The sequence below is a fragment of the Heterodontus francisci genome, chromosome 13, assembly GCF_036365525.1.
Source record: "Heterodontus francisci isolate sHetFra1 chromosome 13, sHetFra1.hap1, whole genome shotgun sequence".
NCBI classification, from domain to species: domain Eukaryota; kingdom Metazoa; phylum Chordata; class Chondrichthyes; order Heterodontiformes; family Heterodontidae; genus Heterodontus; species Heterodontus francisci.
Window position 1 is genome coordinate 98,458,434 of NC_090383.1, and position 20,876 is coordinate 98,479,309.

A 20,876-nucleotide genomic window follows, 5' to 3' on the forward strand; every position below is an offset into this window, starting at 1 on the left:
TGTTTTAAAGATGACTTTACTGAAAAAATTATGGCAGAAAAAATTCCATTTATTACAAGCATTCTTTCAGTTGAATATGAATACAGCTGTAATAAGAAATGTACTAAGTGGAAACATGCTGTTTTCCATTAAATTAAAATGGTTCACCATTTTTACATTTTCTTTTTGAACACGCTTGCACATAATTCATGCAAATTGACGCATAAAACCTGAACATTCATATACTGGAGATACAAAGAAAGGATATTTTAAAAATGAAAAGTTAATAAACACTATAATTCAGAGTTAGGTATACTTTAATTTTGTTTTCTTTTGCTATATAAATTCAATACAAGTATTTTATTATATATGCAAATTATGCACGTGACCAGAGATACTTGGCGATTTGCCACGTATTTGGTTTAGAAATGCTGAATTTTAGTCTTGCAATTCCCAATAGTTTTTACTTCAGGAAATTTTTTTTTAAAAAGCTCTTCAGGTAAAAAAAAAAATTTGCCGACCCCTGGCCAAGGCAACTGAAGGCATGACCTGGAGCGATTAAAATTGGTGATGATCAAGAGGCCAGAATTATATGAGCGCTGATGTCTCGCAGGGTTGTGGGGCTGGAGGAGATTGCAGAGATAGGGAGGAGTGAGGCCATGGAGGGATTTGAAAACAAGGCTGAAAATTTTAAAATCAAGATGCTGTTTGACTGAGAGCCAACGTAGGTCAGTGAGCACAGGGGTAACAGGTGAACGAGACTTGGTACGAGTTATGATACAGGTAGCAGAGTTTTGGATGAACTCAAATTTACAGAGGTTAGAATGTGGGAGACCAGTCAGCAGTGCAGTGGAATAGCCAGGTCTAGAGGTAACAAAGGCTTGAATGAGGATTTCAGCAGATGAGCTGAGACAGACGTGAAGTCAGATGATGTTACGGAGGTGGAAACAGGCACGAGTATGTAGTCGGAAGCTCATCTTGGAGTCAAATATGACACCAGGGTTGCAAACAAACTGGTTTAATCACAGACTGTTGTCAGGGACAGGGATGGAGTTTACAGCTAGGGAACGGAGTTTGGAGTGGGGACTGAACCATAGAAAAGTTACGGCACAGAAAGTGGCCATTCAGCCCATCGTGCTTTAGAATAATGTCACCAAGGGGCAGCATGTAGATGAGAAATAGGAGGGGGCCAAGGACAGATCCTTGGGAGACACCAGAGGTAATGGTGCAGCAGCAGGAAGAGAAGTCATTGCAAGTCATACTCTGGCTACGATGAGAGTGTTAAGAATAGAACCAGGCAAAAGTAGTCTCAGCCATCTGGATGACAATGGAGAGGTGTTGGAGAAATTTGGTGTGGTCAACAGTGTCAAAGGCTGCAGACAGGTCGAGAAGGACAAGGAGACCTTTGTCAGAGTCAAATAGGATGTTGCTTGCGGTACTAGGAAGGGCAGAAACCTGATTGGAAGGACTCAAATATGGAATTCCGGGAAAGATGGGCACAGATTTGGGAGGTGACAACACATATTCTACCAATAATGGAGGAGAAAAGGGAAGGTGAGATGCATGGAATGCTAGTCAGTGGGCCAAAATAGAACTGGGATATAATGATGGAGAAGGCTACAGAGATAGGAGCAGTGCAAAAAAAATGGAAGAAATGTTTTCACCAAGAACAAAGATATTGAAATCACATGTGATACAGGACAAGGAAATAGTGGCTGTCAATGAGATAAGGGTGATGGTGACCGTGATTTGGTTCGGGGCAGGATGAGAATGGCAAAATTTTGGATGAGGTGAAATACGTGTAATGTGAAAGTCAAGAAGCCAAAAGAAGTTATACATCCAACCATCAAAGACAATGTACTGGAAATGCAACCAGTGCAGACAAGAGAAGAAAAGTTATATTTTACATTCTGTCATCATGGTAAAGGGCCAAGAGGAGATCAGATATTTCCCCACATGGAAGTTAGGCGAAAGGAAGGAAAAAAGGAGTCATTTTGGATTGTTCACATGCGATTTTAAATAGCGGCTTTGTATGCATACCTTTGCTGCCAGTAACTGTTGCTGGGAATCAATCTGCTGTTGCTGCCGAGTTGCCATTTCCTGCAGTTCAGCAAGTGTCATGTCCATACGTGGCCCACTAAGCTGAGAAAAAACATGACAAAAATAGTGTTTTAAAATCAAACTTCCAACTTTGTTCAGTGTAGGCTTAAGCAACAGCAACTACAGCTCTCTCATATTAACATTGACTTTAGCAACTTAGCTACCATACCTCATTTCTCTACCAATAATTCCTGTTCACACTTGACATTGTTCCCTTCTATTTTGCAGCTGCTTTCCACACCTCTTATTTTTATAATGGAGGAGCATCATCCAGCTGTTTTGATCTCTTTCCAGTTTTTCAGTAAGTGATCAAATCCATTAACGACTCTTTATAGTAGTATTCTAAGAATAATATGCAGTTTTTGTCTGTCTGCTCTTTTCTGATTGGTTGGTGGGTTGATTGGGTGGGTGCAGCCTGGCGCACGTGGAGGCATGGGGCATGCAAAGGACTGGAGCACCTGATGCATGTACGGCTGCCAATGGTTGATGGTTCCAGCAGGGTGGGGGGTGGGGTTTGGTTGAGAAAAACAGTGGAAAGTAAGGGGAGCCCAACAAAGTTACTCTGGATGGAAGGACTAGGAAGGGGAGATGCCATGGGAGGTGGCATGGGAAGGTTGGAATGGCATGGGAAGGATGGAGTAGAGGAGAGGGTTGGCATGGGAAGGAAGGGATGTGATGATGGAATTGGATGTATACTAATTTGACCAAGAATGTTTTGCAGGTCTCTGCTAGTTTAGCATATTTGCTCCATAACCCAGTGTATTCCCTTAAATAAAAGCAAAATACTGTGGATGCTGGAAATCTGAAATAAAAACAGGAAGTGCTGGAAAAACTCAGCCGGTTTGGCAGCATCTGTGGAGAGAGAAGCAGAGTTAATGTTTCAGGTCAGTGACCTTTTATCAGAACTCAGTTCTGACAAAAGGCCACTGACCTGAAACGTTAACTCTGCTTCTCTCTCCACAGATGCTGCCAGACCTGCTGAGTTTTTCCAGCACTTTCCATTGTGTTCCCTTGTTGTTTTTGGTCAGTTTTACAAATGCATTCGCTCATCTTCCATTTTAAGTACTGGGTTGATGCCCTATCATTTTTCAAATACTATTAATGATTGCATTTGTTTTTACTTCAAATGGGCTTGACTGTCTTCCTCCTTTATCCAGTAAACAGAAGTTCTTTGTTTTCAAACCACTGCCCTCCACATAAACTTTGAGGGGGAGAATCGTACTCCCTTGAATTAATTTTGTTCTCCTGTCTTCAAATGATTCATTGCCTATGATAAACATTTTATCAAATTACCTTACAGGCATGAAGTAGCTGCGTCACCTGGCAAAGTTGTGTATCGTCATCCAAGGGTTGTTAAACACCAATCAAACAGCTCAATTTTAATAAGTCATTGATAGTGGCAGGACAGGTTGAGACAGCGGTTCATAAAGCATACAGTATCCTGGGCTTTATTAATAGGGGCATAGCGTACAAGAGCAAGGAAGTTATGTTGAACTTGTACAAGACACTAGTTTAGTCTCAGCTGGAGTACTGCGTCCAATTTTGGGTGCCGCACTTGTAGAAAGACACGAGGGAACTGGAGAGAGTACAGAAAATCTTCACGAGAATGGTTCCAGGGATGAGAAATCTCAATTATGAAGATAGATTGGAGAAGTTAGGACTGTTTTCCTTGAAGAGAAGGCTGAGAGATGATTTGATAGAGGTATTCAAAATCATGAGGGGCCTGCACAGAGTAGATTGAGAGAAACTGTTCCCACTTGTGAAAGGACCAAAGACAACAGGGCATAGATCTGAAGTATTTGGTAAGCGAAGCAAAAGCGACATGAGGAAAAACTTTTTCACGCAGCGAGTGGTTAAGGTCTGGAATACGCTGCCTGAGAATATGGTGGAGGCAGGTTCAATTGAAGCATTCAAAAGGGAATCAGACTGTTATATGAAAAGGAAGAATGTGCAGGATTATGGGGAGAAGGCAGGGGAATGGAACTAAGGGAGTTGCTCTTTAGAGAGCCGATGTGGACACGATGGGCCGAATGGCCTCCTTCTGCACTGTAACGAATCTGTGATTTCTGTGATTCCATAATCAAAAGTCTCCAGTCTTTGTTTCATTTCAAAATGCAATGGCTTGGATTTTGTAGAGGTTTTAGATGGTGAGCTATCAGCATTTGCAATCATTACCCCTCTGAAACGAACCACAACTTCAGGATTTAGCGCAAATGCAGATCAACACACAAATCCTGAATCTGTGGTCCATTACTCACTGCTCCAACCTAGGCTGCACTGTGGACACCCACCCTACCGCCCCCCCACCACCCCACCTCACCTCACCCCCAGAGCCAGCAGTCAAATCAGTTGATGTGGGGAGAACTTCCCCTTTTCCACTCTTAATCACTGTTAGAAACTGAACAGAAAATTACGCCATCAGTCAGGTGTAACTGAATTTTTAAAAGCGATCTGAGTAATAACTATTGCTGCACAACAGATCCGGCTCTGAAAAAATAATTTTATGTTTGTGGAGTGTTGTTAAATGTCTCCACTATGATTAATAATTTTTAACTATATTTTTGAAAATACATTTTTTTTTAAAGTTTCTTCATGATATTTCAGCTTGCACCTTCACCCCATAAGTACGTCTCAATCTTTATTTTGCTTTATGTAAAAAAAAATTTATAAATTATTTTATTTATTTTCATTTCCTGATTGGCTGCGAGAATTCATTAATGTGATCACTGCAGCTCCAGGCTGGGAATCCCAATTAAAGGATGCTACAATCAGTTGCACAGAGACAGGGGTAACGTTCTCGCCACAGAGACTGCTAGTTCTTGTCAGGAAGACTTTCTTCGAGGTCAGCAGTGAGTGCCCTTGCCTTGCGGCTGATTGCAAAATCCAGGCCGATATTCAGACATCTCCCCTTGGCAATTAACGATAAAAGTAACTATTATCTGTGGGAAGTCAAAAAATGGAAAAGTCACAGTGGAGTACACAAGGACAGCTGAAGAGGTGAACAGAAGAAATATAACTGAAGTAAAGGTAGAAGGCAACTAAGACCCAAAAAAAAGGGAAATTGAGTAATATTTTAAAAAACTTAAAATGCATATATTGTAATACACAGAGCATGGAACATAAACAGAGGGAACTGCAAGCAAATATTTTACAGGAAGATCTAGCTAATAGGCCTGAAAGGGCAGGAGGAGGCGTTGTTAGATCTGGCACTGAGTAATAGGTGGGTAGATTAGCTAGCTGTAGTGAGAACTTTGGGTGTGGTGATCACAATGCAAATAAGATTTAAGATTCCTTTCGAAAGGAAGAAAAGTCAGTACAAAAATCAGAATGCCAGAGTGGGTTAGGGCATACTTTGCAAAGATGAGGAGCAAAGCTAATTTAGATAAGGTGTTGAGAAATTGATACACAGGACTGCACAGTACCAGTGAGGTGAAAAAGAGATTTCAACAGTACAGAATAAGTAAATGCAGTTAAATAAGGTAACTATTAGCAGTTTTAGGATACCATGGATAACTAATGAAGCTAGAAGCCAATTAAACCTGTCCGATGAAGACAACAAGAATAATAATGCAATTAAGTGGTTCCTGCAGATTGGAAGGTCGCAAATGTCACCCCACTATTTAAGAAGGGAGGGAGAGAGAAAACAGGGAATTACAGACCTATTAGCCTTTCATCAGTCTTTGGGAAAATGCTAGAATCTATTCTAAAGGATGTGAAAGATGGACACTTGGATAATAATGATCTGATTGGGTATGGTTAACATGGATTTATGAATAGGAAATCATGTTCGACGAACCTATTGGAGTTTTTTGAGGATGTTACTAACAGAATTGATAAAGGGGAGTTGGTGGATGTGGTATACTTGGATTTTCAGAAGGCTTTTGATAAAGTCCCCCACAGGAGGTTGGTTAGCAAAATTAAAGCACATGGGATAGGAGGTAATATACTGGCATGGATTAAGGATTGGTTAACAGGTAGAAAGCAGAGAGTAGGAATAAACGGAGTGGGGTACCGCAGGGATCAGTGCTTGGGCCCCAGCTGTTCACAATATATTTCAATGATTTGGATGTGGGAACCAAATGTAGTATTTCCAAGTTCGCGGATGACACAAAACTAGGTGGGATTGTGTGTTGTGAAGATGATGCAAAACGGCTTCATGGGGATTTGGACAGATTTAGTGAGTGGGCAAGAACGTGGCAAATGGAATATAATGTGGAAAAATGTGAGGTTATCCACTTTGGTAGGAGGAACAGATGTGCAGAGTATTTCGTAAATGGTAAGAGATTAGAAAGTGTAGATGTACAAAGGGACCTGGGTGTGCTTGTCAATAAGTCACTGAAAGCTAACATGCAGGTGCAGCAAGCAATTAAGACGACTAATGGTATGTTAGCCATTATCGCAAGAGGATTTGAGTACAGTGGAGTATTGCTTCAATTATATAGAATCTTGGTTAGACTGCACCTGGAGTACTGTGTGCAGTTTTGGTCCCCTTACCTTAGGGAGGATATTACTGCCATACAGGGAGTGCAACAAAGGTTCACCAGACTTGTTCTCGGGATAGCGGGACTGTCCTATGAAGAGAGATTGGGCCTCTATTCTCTAGAGCTTCGAAGAATGAGAGGTGATCTCATTAAAACCTACAAAATACTTAAAGGGATAGACGGGGTAGATGCAGCTAAGATGTTTCCCCTGGTTGGGGAGTTTAGAACCAGGGGACACAATTTCAAAAATAAGGGGGAAGCCACTTGGGACAGAGATGAGGAGAAATTTCATTACTCAGAGGGTTGTGAATCTTTGCAATTCTCCACCCCAGAGGGCTGTGGTAGCTCAGACATTGAGCATGTTTAAAACAGAGATTGAGAGATTTTTAAATACAAATGACATATGGGGAAATGAGGATACGGTGAGAAAAAGGCATTGAAGTGGAACATCAGCCATGTTCATAGAGAAAGGCGTGGCAGGCTGAATGGCCTACTCCTGCTCCTATGTTCCTAAAGGAGAAAATAAAAAGTTAAAAATGGGATAAGGAAAGCAAGAGAGAGCCTGAAGAAAAAGTTCAAAAAATATCATGTTTACATGTATATCAGTAAAAAGAGAATTGTTAAAAAACGAAGTTAGATCTCAAAGGAGAGGCATGTCAATTTCTACAGTATGATCCAAAAATGGCAGAGGCATTTAACAACTACTTTGCATCACTCTTTACTAAAGAGACAGTAATCAGAGAGGTGATGAATCCTGAAGTGATAGGGAGTGATATTTAATGGATAAATGGAAACTTTTAGGCAAGTTAATTAATATCTTAGGAACGTGAAGGAGATAAAGGAAGAATATTTTACGGTTTTATCGAGTGTGGATGTATGCCAGAGGACCAGACAGTCACTAATGTGATGCCCACTTTTAAAAATGGAGACAAGAGCTAATCCAGATAATTACAGGCCAGCTAGTTTAACTTTGTGGTAGGAAAAATTGTGGTTGAGTCGTTAAGGATGAAATATATATCCAAATCGATAAAAGAGAAAGTAGTTAGACGTAGCCAGCACAAATTTCAAAAGACACGATTGTGCTGGACAAACCTTAGAATTCACGGAGATGGTAACAGGCATGGTAGATGGGTGAAATACAATGGATGTAGTGTACATGGACTTTAGGAAAGCTTCTTACAAGGAACCATGCAGCTTATTACAGAAAATTATTGTTATGGAATTAGGGGAGGAGAGAAAATTGGGTTAAGAATTGGTATGAGCAGACAAAACAGAGTAGGAGTTAAGAACAGCTTTTCAGAGGAGTTTGAAGTAGGTTGGGGTTCATTTCTGGAAATTGAACTCAGAACTTTGAGGTGCAGTTTGGACATATTTTGGTTGCACAATGTTTTATTTCCGTTCACCATCAATGATCAGGATAAAGGCCTAGATGGAGTGGTGTTGAAATTTGCAGATGATATCAAATTGGAGATACAGTTAATTACAACCAAAGAAAATTGCAAAGGGATATCAATAAGATGGAGGAATGGGTTAAAATGCAAGAGATTAATCTGCCACTTGAAAAGAATTGTTGAGATTACATCTTGAAAGAATTGTTTAGGCATAAAGATAGAAGTAGAAACTCCACCAAGCCACAGATACCAACATTAAACTCACATGGAATGTAACTCCTTAGCCCCGAGCATCATAGTACTTTCTGCCTAATGTTTGTTATTCAGTAAACTAAAATGGTTACCATGGCAACCAACATACCACTATAACAAAAGCTTCCTTCTTTAACCTGATAGTCTTGTCTTTAAATATTCAATATTAGCACAACTAATTCCAATTGTACTGAACTTGCACCTGACAGTACAATATTACTTGTCCATTTATCATCAAGTCCAGTGTTAAGTGGTCATAGAAGGATATTAAACAGAGGTGAACAGATAATGTAAGGTAAATCCTATCTTTTGTCAATCTTGAGGTTTAATCTTCAGACACTTCAAATCAATCCTTCATACATAACTAAGTCATTAGTCATAGTTCCACAGCATTCAACAGTCAGTCAGATAAAATAGGGAATCATGGATCTGCAAGATGCCATTCAAACTATTGGCCTGATCTCTGGTTGAAAAGTTGATGCTGGGTATGCATGCTAATTCCAGTCAAGTTAATGTTAACTTTTAAAAAAATTAAACATTGTGCAACCAAAATATGTCCAAACTGCACCTCAAAGTTCTGAATTCAATTTCCAGTTCGTGCTGAGGTAGCTGAGCAGGGATTCTACAACTGACCTCACTGCATAGACTTGGGAAGTAAGAGAAAAAAATCAACTCTTTCTGCAATGCAGTCACATCTACAGGATAGTATTTATGCAAGATATCAACTGATAATGGCTTCAGGTTGAGCTTGATGACATACACAATAAAAGTAGTCAACTAATACTCAATATTAAGAACTGTTCCTTGTGAGAGTTACCAGAGTCAGTGCCTTCAAAAGTGGATGGGAGAAGACCATCAAAAAAAAAACTGTACATGTACAAGCACAATTCATATTACGACATGATATGCATAATTTCCCTCATTCAAGATTTTTTTGGGAAGGTCCCAAGCAATGCCTAGGCAAGTCTCTGCAATCCCTTATCTTACTTATTTTAACACATAGAACAGGGGTTTTATCCACTCTCAAGACTGATTTGTTTATCAATTATCTCCCCCCTTTCTACCTTAAATGTCTTTATATCTTTTTGATTACTTCTTCCAATGTCACAACAGGTTGAGAGCGGATAATAAAGCATACAGTATCCTGTACTTTATGCCCCTATAAATAAAGCCCAAGAGCAAGGAAGTTATGTTGAACTTGTATAAGACACTAGTTCGGCCTCAGCTGGAGTATTGTGTCCAGTTCTAGGCGCCGCACTTTAGGAAAGATGTGAGGGCATTGTAGACAGTACAGAAAAGATTCACGAGAATGGTTGTAGGGATGACGAACTTCAGTTATGAAGAAAGATTGGAAAAGTTAGGACTGTTTTGCTTGAAGAGAAGGCTGAGAGGTGATTTGATAGAGGTAGTCAAAATCATGAGGGGTCTGGACAGAAACTGTTTCCACTCACGAAAGAGAACAAGAGGGCACAGATTTAAAGTATTTGGTAAAAGAAGCAAAAATGACATGAGGAAAAAATATTTCAGGCAGCAAGTGGTTAAGGTCTGGAATGCACTGCCTGAGAACATGGTGGAGGCAGGTTCAACTGAAACATTCAAAAGGGAGTTAGACAGTTATGTGAAAAGGAAAAACATGCAGGGTTATGGGGAGAAGGCAAGAGAATGGAACTGAGAGAATTGGTCTTTCAGAAAGCCAGTGTGGACACAATGGGCCGAATGGCCTCTTTCTACACTAACAATTTTGTGATCTTTAAAAATTTCAAAATTTAACTTTCCCTTTCAATTATTCAAATCCACACAGCTTCCTTCAAGTGAGGAATTTTCTAGTGGTCCAAGACATCCCAGCAAGCAGAATACTGATAACATTCAGTAGTCCTTCCCATAATGGGATGTCAACCTGGTGGCTGAGGACCTTCTATATTGTTGTGAAGAGTTATGCTACAATAGCACCAAACAGGCTTCTTAGTTTGTTGTCACTTCTTTGACCTCATCAATTCTACTTCTCTACATTAAATACTTTGCTCCTAAGGAAATGTACAGATATGCAAAAGGAGACTGAATCCAAACTAAAACTTTTAAAAGCACAAATTTAAAATGGATTTAAATCCAAACTGTTCTAGTCTATCACAGATCTTTCACATAGTCCTGTAAAAGAAAGATGTTTGAAAAACTCAAAGCAATAAGAAATTGTCTTGTGCTTCACTGCAGGATTTGCAAATACAAATCAATTCTGATTTTTATGGCCTCAGCGTCATGAGTTTCTTTGTGTTACCTTGAGCAACACAATGAGGTATGTGGATTCCAGTTCCTTGAAGATCTCTGGAAGGTTTATTAACAAAACTAGTACATACGAAACAGAGCAAACTATATACAGAAGCTTTGTCCAGGGTGTTACAGTGCAGTGACTGTGGCTTCTGGTCACATGACTAGCCAAGCTGTTCCAGTACAGCTACAACACTGGCATCTACCCTGCAATGTGGAAAATTGCCCAGGTATGTCCTGTACACAAAAAGCAGGACAAATCCAACCCGGCCAACTACCACCCCATTAGCCTACTCTCAATCATCAGTGAAGTGATGGAAGGTGTCATCAACAGTGCTATCAAGCGGCACTTGCTTAGCAACAACCTGCTCAGTGACGCTCAGTTTGGGTTCCGCCTGGGCCACTCAGCTCCTGGCCTCATTACAGCCTTGGTTCAAACATGGACAAAAGAGCTGAACTCCAGAGGTGAGGTGAGAGTGACTGCCCTTGACATCAAGGCAGCATTTGACTGAGTATGGCATCAAGGAGCCCTAGCAAAACTGAGGCCAATGGGAATCAGGGGGAAAACCCTCCGCTGGCTGGAGTCATACCTAGCTCAAAGGAAGATGGTTGTGGTTGTTGGAGCTCAATCATCTAAGCTCCAGGACATCACTGCAGGAGTTCCTCAGGGTAATGTCCTAGGCCCAACCATCTTCAGCTGCTTCATCAATGACCTTCCTTCAATCATAAGGTCAGAAGTGGGGATGTTCGCTGATGATTGCGCAATGTTCAGCACCATTCGTGACTCCTCAGATACTGAAGCAGTCCATGTAGAAATGCAGCAAGACCTGGACAATGTCCAGGCTTGGGCTGATAGGTGGCAAGTAACATTCGCGCCACACAAGTGCCAGGCAATGACCATCTCCAACAAGAGAGAATCTAACCATCTCCCCTTGACATTCAATGGCATTACCATCGCTGAATCCCCCACTATCAACATCCTAGGGGCCACCATTGACCAGAAACTGAACTGGAGTAGCCATATAAATACTGTGGCTAGAAGAACAGGTGAGAGGCTAGGAATCCTGAGACGAGTAACTCACCTCCTGACTCCCCAAAGCCTGTCCACCATCTACAAGGCACAAGTCAGGAGTGTGATGGAATACTCTCCACTTGCCTGGATGAATGCAGCTCCAACAACACTCAAGAAGCTCGACACCATCCAGGACAAAGCAGCTGGCTTGATTGGCACCCCATCTACAAACATTCACTCCCTCCACCGACGCACAGTGGCAGCAGTGTGTACCATCTACAAGATGCACTGCAGCAATGCACCAAGGCTCCTTAGACAGCACCTTCCAAACCCGCGACCTCTACCAACTAGAAGGACAAGGGCAGCACATACATGGGAATATCACCACCTGCAAGTTCCCCTCCAAGTCACACACCATCTTGACTTGGAACTATATCGCCATTCATTCACTGTCGCTGGGTCAAAATCCTGGAACTCCCTTCTTAACAGCACTGTGGGTATACCTACCCCAAATGGACTGCAGCGGTTCAAGAAGGCAGCTTACCACCACCTTCTCAAGGGCAATTAGGGATGGGCAATAAATGCTGGCCTGGCCAGCGATGCCCACATCCCATGAATGAATTTTTTTAAAAACTACATCTTGGTACTTAACTCATTAGCATACTGTGTTCTTAAAGGGACATGACTCTTAAAGCGATCATACAACAGACAGCAAGGGCCCCTTCCCAATGCTGAGTCCCTTGTTCAGGTACTAAGTGCTTTTTAATGAGGAAACCCTCCTCCCGCATCCCCCCCCCCCCCCCCCACTGCCCCAGCCCGGGTGCTTGCCGTGAGGCAACAGGCCCACCCACTGCTGGGTTAATACCGTCGGCAGTGGGGCGGTAAATCCATTCACTGGCCTTCCCACCCTGGATTTAATTTGGGTGGAGTGGTTAAGTGGTGGGGCCCCCAACAACCATCCTGTCCGATTACATGCTCTCCCTGCCTCCAAACCTGATGCAGGGGAAAGCATAAAATTCCCCCATAATTTGTTTTATTTATTTAAGGGCATAGCCCCTTTAAGCTATTTTGCATGGCTGCGCACGCATGGCAACTTAAAGGGGCCACCTTGTGTGTGGCCTGTGCAGGGACTCTTGGGTTGCTCTGTGGCCGTGGTGCTGTTTAAGACCCCTATCAAATAACTATCCTCCACTCACTGTATGTTGCTGGAGAAGTCACCCTGCTTTTATCGGGAGAATTTGCTGTAGTTCTGGTCATGAGTTCTGTTTTCTCTAGTTCATACGGACTCTTTTAAATAGACACTGTAGACTGTTTGCTGTAGTTCACGGTTTGCTGAGTTAATAAGGCTTGGCTTGCTTAAAAATAGACTGCTTGCTGTGAGTTGTCATAAGTGCTGTCCCACCTCATTGGCTGACTCAATCCAACTCACTGGCTGACAGTGGTGTCAAAAGAGACTCTGATTTTTTTCTACCAAAAAGAATACCACTTATAGAATTACAACTAGCCACACAATGAAGGAAAAGTAAAACCTATACAACCAAGGCCACAAGAAGTTTGTATGAACTGTGATTATTTCATACTGTTACTGTACAAGTAGAATTTAGTGTACAAGTTACAAGTGGAATCTGCATATCTAAAAAAGAAAATTTCATCTTTAATTCTTATTGATGAATTTGATTAGTTTTTCCTTTTTGCTTCAATTGAAGCAACTTAGATCTCCCTTTCCATTTAACTTCAGCATGGTATTAAATCAGTCTCTCCCAGTCAATTTCAACTCTACTGAATCAACGTCCCTGCTTTTACTCTACATTATATCAACTACTGGGCCAATTAAGCATAGAGATTTTTTTTCTTTCAACTACTGAGGCAAATGAATTTTGTTAATAAAAAGTTTAAATTCAGGAAAGCGAAGTCACTTAATATGGGTGGAGGGGGGAGAAGCAGAACATCAGGAGGAAAAGATTTAGAATCATAAAACCACACAAACAAATTTAAACTTTTAAAAAATAAACAATTGACTCGACTTACTCCATTTTCCATCTGTCTATCTGTAGTACCCTGGACTCGGTTTCTTTTCACCAGTGGATCCTGGAGTCTCAAAGAACCTGCAAGAAAAGTTTTTAAAAAAAAAAAAATAATGGTTACATGTAGCACACAGAAAATTCATTGTTTTCAGCAGCTGTAATTTCTGTCTCCACCCAGAAACAATTGTTTAGCAGAAACAAAGAGTTTCATCATTGCACAACATTTTTGTTCTCAGTGCAGCTAACCAACTCTGAGTGAGGGTGGATGATTGCACTAAAAGTGAAATATTTAAGTTCAAAGTAAGCTTAAAAAAAAGCAAGAGATAAACATTTATAGTTCAGGAGGAGCAGAAAATGAGAAAGCAGGGCTTTGAAAAGGATAGAGAGGCATAATAATAGCACTAAAACTGGAGTATATTTATTTTACATCACTGTTTTCTTTAGCCCCACAAACACAGATTCATGTGCGTATTAAGCGGCTGAATAAAATAATATCTCAGAGTTCAAATTCAACAAAGACAGATGTCTTACAAAACTGACAATGGTAGATACTAGGAGTACAAGATTTGAAGAAATCATAAGTACTAATAGGCAACTCATTGACTGACCATAATCTAAAGTCCACATGAATAAATCTTGCTTAGCACAGCACAACACACTACAGTGCAGGAACATCTGAGAAGAGGCTAGCTTCTGGAGTTCAGCTCTAGTACATCAAATGTCCAATCGTAGCATCCATTTGCATTTAAGGTGTAGAGATTTTAAATTATTCACTAATTAATCCAGGTTTTCTCTGTGTATCAAACGAATATAAAATATACCAAATGAGTAAGCCCAGAGCGGAAGAAAAAAATTTGAAAGCCAAGGGTTATAGTGGGCCAGGATAGTGCAGAATGCCAGTCTGGTTCTTATCTTAGTGGGTAGATATAGCATTGGCCGCTTATGATTAGCCATTCTATCATAACATTAAAGGACTTTCATGATTGGTTCTCAGAGTTAGGGTAAAGTTTAGTACATTAGTTTTCTTTTTGAAGTGAGATGTTCCACCGAGTAAATATAACCACAGACTGATTTGAGCCCATGTTATTTTTTCAGTGAATGTATTTAGCTGTAACTGAGACTTGTAAATAATGACATGGAAGTAAAATTTGCTAGCAAGCATTTCATCTTCCCCTCTTCAGCTTACATAGCTTTGATTCTGCTGCTACAATGGTTGCCCATGTCAACATTTTTTTTGACTACTCCCCTACAACCTTTGACCCTTGGGAGAAGTGGCATCATGATCAGGTATGAGAAAAATCAACATCAGGCACTGCAACTGGTCCTTCCATCCTCCTTACTTTCAAGCAGATCTATTTATTACTAAGTTTTCCCTCGCAAAATAAAGAGTGTTAACTTGCATTTATGTAGCAACTTTATAGGGGAGACACTGGCGTAGTGGTAATGTCACTGAACAAATAATCCAGAGGCCCAGGTCAATGCCCTGAGGACATGAATTCAAATCTCACCACGGCAGCTGGTGGAATTTAAATTCAATTAATTAATTTAAAAATCTGGAATTGAAAGCTTGTTTCAGTAACAGTCACATGAAACTATAATCGATTGTCGTAAAATCCCATCTGCTTCAGCACTTCAGAGAGCAGTTAAGAGTCAACCACATTGCTGTGGATCTGGAGTCACGTGTAGGCCGGACTGGATAAGGATAGCAGATTTCCTCCCCTGAAGGGCATTAGTGAACCAGATGGATTTTTACGACAATCCAGTAGTTTCATGATAATTAATGAAACTAGAATTTTATTCCAGATTTATTAATTCATTAAATTTAAATTCCCCCAGCTGCCGTGGTGGGATTTGAACTTACGTCTCCACAGCATTAGTCCAGGCCTCTGGATTGCGAGTCCACTAAGTTTTAATTGAGATATTATTCTAATTGAGGTGTTTAAAATAATAAAGGAATTTGATGGTGTAGATACAGAGAAACTATTTCTTCTGATACATACAAATCTATTATTCAACACAAGCTAAAATATAATTGCATTGGTATATGGAGAAAGTCATAGAGAGATACAGCACCGAAACAGGGCCTTTGGCCCAACGAGTCTGTGCCGACCATCAACCACCCATTTATACTAATCCTACATTAATCCCATTTTCCCTCTCACATCCCCACCTTCCCTCAATTCTCCTACCACCTACCTACACTAGGGACAATTTTTACAACGGCCAATTTACCGATCAACCGCAAGCCTTTGGCATGTGGGAGGAAACCGGAGCACCCGGAGGAAACCCACGCGGTCACAGGGAGAACTTGCAAACTCCACACAGGCAGTACCCAGAACCGAACCTGGGTCGCTGGAGCTGTGAGGCTGTGGTGCTAGCCACTGCGCCATGAGACCGGTCATGTAAAAATCTCATACCTGGCCTGTACAGGCAGATGCTATAATATAGAAAGGGCACAATTCTAATGAGCCATCAGCCCTAAACTATATATTTCAAAATTATTCTTCCAACCTGAATTCAAATGAACTACTCAATAAAATCCTCAAAATAGGAATGCATATTAATAAAGAGCTGGAGCATAAAATGTGTCACATAGGTTCAGTTCCCACTCCACTAAATTTCTAAATTAGAGGATAAATACGAAATACCCTAAGGAAGAGGTTTTTTGTGTCAAGTAAAAACAAATACATATCAATGAGCAAAATAATATGCAACTGCGCTATTCAGAAAACTACATTAGCCAGTCAGTCCTTAGGAAAACCTGCATAAACTTGTGTAAAATCAAACGGTGGAGCAGTCCATTAACTTACATTCTTTTCACAATGAGCATGAAAACTCCACTTTAAACACCTGTGAAGTCACCCAAGCTACACCAGACTGGATTTACTTGTTCCGTTTATACAGACCTGTTTATCCACCAAAAAGTAATTCCAGAAGCTATCATTACCAAAAAAAAACATGAAAAGTGAGCTGGAACAGTCTGAAAATAAACTACCAACGAAATACAAACTAACCTGAAAATGAACTGACTGCAGTCTATTAAAAGTTGCTTAAAGTTGGGCTGAACTTACCTGCATCCCTAGTAGTGTTTGGTGGGCGTTCATGGCGTAAGTAGAAATAAACATCATTTTTCTGCACTCCCCACTGTTGCAGAATATCATATATACGCTCGTTGTCTGCTATGGCACGCTCTGCAAGTAAGAACACACCTTCGATGTACTCTTTACACACCTTTGATGGACAAAATATCTTCTATTTATTTCACCTACTGCCTTTGAACACCAAAGTGAACTGAACTGTGGTTTAACATTTCATCCAGAAAAACTGCACTGTTTATGTCACATTCTTTAAACTGACATTCCAAAGCAAAGTAAGACTGCGAGCATGCTGCTATCTACCACTTTGTGGTATAACAAGTTAGTGCTCCTCAAAATTCATGAGTAAGCTACCTCAAGTTGACTACTTCATTTAAAGACATTTAAAAAGGTGCCTGGACGTGCACCTGAAGTGCCGTATCCTGCAGGGCTACGGATCAAATGCTGGGAAGTGGGATTAGGCTGGGTGGCTCTTTTTTCAAAAGATCAATGGTGACCGTCCATAAGTATATTAGCTTAAACTGGTTTTACTTACCATCACCATGCCAGCGCTCAGCCAAATGACAGTCCACCTCTCCTGGTTCTTTGCAGTAACCTATAACATCTCGACATGTGGTCTCTGGAGTGATTGGTACCTCTGTGTAATGCTGATCATTGTTGCTCAGGTACACAGTGAGAAACATCTAAATCAAAACAGAGGGAAAAGCTTTACTCAGAGTGACTTTCTCTGAACAGTCTTATCCCCATAATGAAACTCAAATCACCCCTCATTTAGTCAAACATCAAGCGGGTCCATATTTGTATATTTATCCATGACAAGCATCAATTCTTTACTATGATTAACCAACAGCAGCCTACTGCACAACATGGCCTGGTAAATAAACTAAGGGGACGGTAGCATAGCTGTAATGTTACTGGACTAGTAATCCAGAGGCCCAGACAAATGGCTCCACCACAGCAGCTGGGGGAATTTAAATTCAATTAATTAATAAATCTGGAATAAAATGCTAGTCTCTATTAATAATGCTCAAGAAACTACCAGACTGTTGTAAAATCCCACCTGCTTCACTAACATCCTACAGGGAAAGAAATCTACTATGCTTTCCTAGTCTGGCGCACATGACTCCAAATCCACAACTATGTAGTTGACTCTCAACTACCCTCTGAAATAGCTTGGTAAGCCACTCCGTTGAATCAATCCACTGCAGAAAACAAAAGCACTGTGGGTATACCGACACTACATGGACTGCAGTAGTTCAAGAAGGCGTCTTACCACCACTTTAAGGGCAATTAGGGATGGACAATAAATGCTGGCCTTGCTGCGGTCACTCACATCCCAAGAATAAATAAAAAACAATGCATGGTTAGAGTTAAGCTATGTGTAAGCATATTTTTCCAGTTTTCTGAACTTTACACTGTAGTTTCTGTAATAGAACATTTAGCAATGGATATACATTTTGTGACTGCATGTTACTTTAAAAAATTCTTTCAAATTGCACGACCTCCACTTACTTTTTGAATAGTACTTTAAAAATTTAAATCTAAGATATGCTGCTTGATATCTTACACAAGGAGCAAACAGTACAACAGGTTCCACTAAATATTTAAAAATGAGCTTGATGCCACTGCTAAACAGGCATAACTTTAAGTTATATTATGCCCAGGCCTGAACAATGCTAGTGTTTCAGTATTACTTTATTAAAAATTGATTTTATTAATCTGATCTCATTGCAAACTTATCCATTGCAGTGCCTCCATTTATGTGAGGGTACACATAATCTAGGATGACATTCCAGTGCAGTACTGGGATACAATGCACTGTCAGAGATATCGTCTTTTGGATGAGACATTAAACCCTGTACGCCCTCTCAGGTGGATGTAAATATCTCATGACACTGATAGAAGTGCAGAGTGATCACTGGGCATATTTATCTCTTAACCAAGATCACTAAAACAGATTATCTGGCCATTTGGCAATGGGTGGGGGGATAGAATTAACTCAAAGAGAGGACTCTTCTAAGGGTTAAGGTAGACGGGTACCACTGTAATAGTGTGCATCCAGACACAACTTCAGCCAAGAAAAGGTCTCACATTTTGACTCCACAGTAATTGCTGATTGCACAGCGACTTGGATAAAACAATACTGGAAGGAGTATCCAAAGGTTTTTCAGCTAAAGCACACTCAAACAAAACTGGCTTAGAACGTGACAGCTAAATCTACGAGGGATGGAGTTTCAGATGTCAACACTGTCCAAGTGTTTCAAAGATCAGTGAATGAAGGGTTTGCAGTTTCACTACAAGTATTCTCTACAGTCTATTTGGATTCATGCAGAATGTTAACAATTAGCTATTGCAGCTGATGTATATCTGCGGTAAATAAGTAGTTCAGCCGAAGCACGAACAAATCTTGGTCTGGTAGAGGATTAAGTACCTCAAAACACTCTTGGCTGTGTTAACAGCATAATCATATGCTAGGATGGAATAGCCTATCCTCATTGAGGTGATTCATCGGCACACTTCTGAACAATACCTCAGTCGAGAAGCAAGACTTCTGTTTATTTATATTATATGTTCAAGCTACACTTGATCAATTTAAATATTTTACACTGGACTGAGACTTATCAGGTCTGTACTGGCCATTTCTGACTTATCACTCCTTTTGGCTACTTACAAGCTATTGGTACCCTACCAGTGTGTCCTTCAATGATCATCAATGCCTTAATCACTCTAGTCTCCTTTAGCACTGAAATAAGTAACAACTATCACTGGAAATTCTTTTCACAAATAGCTGTTTTAGCCTGTCTAGTACTTCTCATTTATATTGGTGGTTAACTTTTCCTGAATTAACTCTGTTTGGAAGGGTACACATAATTTATTCCATAATGAATTATTTTTGGTCAATATGAAATCTATGACTTTAGGAGGATATAGAGTAAGACAGACTGGTGAAATAGGCAGACACATGGAAGATGAAATTTAATGCATAGGAGTGTGACGTGTTGCATTTTGTACGAAAGAATGAGATGTAATATAAATTAAATGGTACCATTTTTAAGACAGTACAGGAATATACACACCTGGGGGGAATCACATACACTAATCTTTGAAGGTGGCAACACTAGCTTTTATGGATGTTAAAATGGCATACGGAATCCTTGACTTTATAAATAGAGGCCGAGAGAATAAAAGTAGGGAAGTTATGACAAAACTTGCTAAATTACTGGTTCAGCCTCAGCTGGTGAATTATATTCAAATCTGGGCACCACACTTTAGGAAGGATGTCAAGGCCTTGAAGAAGAAGCAGAGGAGGCGATTTACTAGAACGATACCAGAGATGAGGAACTTTTATGTGGAGAGATTAGAGATGTTGGGATCGATCACTGTAGAGCAGAGACGATTAAGGAACAATTTAAAAGGGGTATTATGAAGAGTTTTGATCAAATAAATAAGGAGAAACTGTTTCCACTGGCAAGAGGGCAGGTAATCAGAGGATACAGATTTAGGTTAATTGGCAAAAGAACCAGAGGAGAAATGAGGATATTTTTAAAAATGAAGTGAGGTGTTATGATTTTGAATGCACTGTCTGAAAGGGTGATGCAAATAGATCCAACAGTAACTTTGAAAAAAAGATTTGGATACATACTTGAAAAAGGAAAACTTTGCCTGGCAAGGGTGAAAGAACAGGGAATTGGGGCTAATTAAGTAACTCTTTCAAAGGACTGAATGCACAACGGACTGAATGGCTTCTTCTGTGCTGCATGATTCTAGTATTTTTTCACTTCTTACTGGATTAAGCCTAGGATGTTTTATTAATTTCTTGTTTGAAAGTGCCTCATTGCTTATTCACCGTCTTACCTGCCAATTTTTCTTTACTGAACTAATTCCTCTTTATGTCACAAAGTTTTCCACCTTTGTCTTCTCTCTCCTCAATTTATATTGAACATAATTTTGCTATGATGGTTAAGTTAATTTCAGTCTGTATTTAATGGATGAGTGAACATTTGAAAGATCTGTTCATATCCTTGGTATTTCACTCAAGGATGTAATATGAAATTTATACATACGCAGACCCATTGTTCCCTTACGACTCCCCCTCCCCCACCCCCCAACACCTGATGTAACTCCAAACGTTCCAATCTCAGGAAAATCATGAGGGTGAAGACATTGTGTATTTTGCAGGAGATTCAGGATACAATTGTAGATCAGTAGGTTCTGGACATGGGTTCAGAGAATTATAAAGGCCAGGTTCACAGCATTTTTTTTTTTACAAATGAACAGGA

The 20,876-nt window shown here is 40.3% G+C and overlaps 1 protein-coding gene across 2 annotated transcripts in view; it reads right to left on the reverse strand.

Annotated features, from left to right (window-relative positions):
* The window catches only part of LOC137376529 (apoptosis-stimulating of p53 protein 2-like), a 105,004-nt gene that overhangs the window by 64,730 nt on the left and 19,398 nt on the right, over nt 1–20,876 (reverse strand). For both annotated transcript variants that reach the window (XM_068045249.1, XM_068045250.1), the window contains exons 2-5: nt 17,132–17,279; nt 16,573–16,692; nt 13,506–13,582; nt 2,020–2,121 (exon numbers count right to left, since the gene is read on the reverse strand). In XM_068045249.1, coding sequence (XP_067901350.1) covers nt 2,020–2,121; nt 13,506–13,582; nt 16,573–16,692; nt 17,132–17,279 — 447 coding nt within the window. The remainder of the gene's footprint in view (nt 1–2,019; nt 2,122–13,505; nt 13,583–16,572; nt 16,693–17,131; nt 17,280–20,876) is intronic.